At 34.7% G+C, this 501-nt stretch overlaps 1 protein-coding gene across 1 annotated transcript in view; it reads right to left on the bottom strand.

The window, feature by feature from the left end:
* The window catches only part of LOC117179487 (histone H1-III-like), an 848-nt gene extending 710 nt beyond the window's left edge, over positions 1–138 (bottom strand). The window contains exon 1 of the mRNA XM_033371348.1: positions 77–138. Coding sequence (XP_033227239.1) covers positions 77–79 — 3 coding nt within the window. The 5' untranslated portion in view covers positions 80–138. The remainder of the gene's footprint in view (positions 1–76) is intronic.
* Positions 139–501: the final 363 nt, after the last annotated feature.

The following is a 501-nucleotide window of genomic DNA, read 5'->3' as shown; positions in this document are numbered from 1 at the left end:
TTGGCTTGGCTGCTGCTTTTTTAGCCGGAGATTTCTTCACTGGCGTAGCAGGAGCGGGTGCTGCAGCAACTTCAACCATGATAAGGCTTTGAATTTTGGTTTAAAAAAACCACGAAACCAAGAACTACGTACGCTCTACGGAGGGATGAGACAATTTGAGAAAAAATTTCATTTCCCGCTATTTTATCCTCTTCGACAAGAATTAGCGAGCCAATAAGAAATGTGGGAAGTGGGGAGAAGAGAAAATGGTGGTTTGCTTTAAGGAAGCGGGGAATTCACTCTGGAAAAGACGTATAGTTTTGTGGTAGTGATGCGATATCAAAAACAAAATATCGATATTTTAAATATCGATATATCGAAAACTGAATATCGACAAAATCGATATATCGGATAAAAAATATCGATATTTTTGATATTTTTTATTTAAACGAAACCATAATTATAATGAGTATGGAAACATTAGTATTAAAAGGAATATATAAAAGCAACAAAATAGTTTAT

Source organism: Belonocnema kinseyi, chromosome 1, assembly GCF_010883055.1.
Source record: "Belonocnema kinseyi isolate 2016_QV_RU_SX_M_011 chromosome 1, B_treatae_v1, whole genome shotgun sequence".
NCBI classification, from domain to species: Eukaryota; Metazoa; Arthropoda; class Insecta; order Hymenoptera; family Cynipidae; genus Belonocnema; species Belonocnema kinseyi.
The sequence above is the reverse complement of the archived record's forward strand: the minus strand, read 5'-3'. Positions and strand labels throughout refer to the sequence as shown.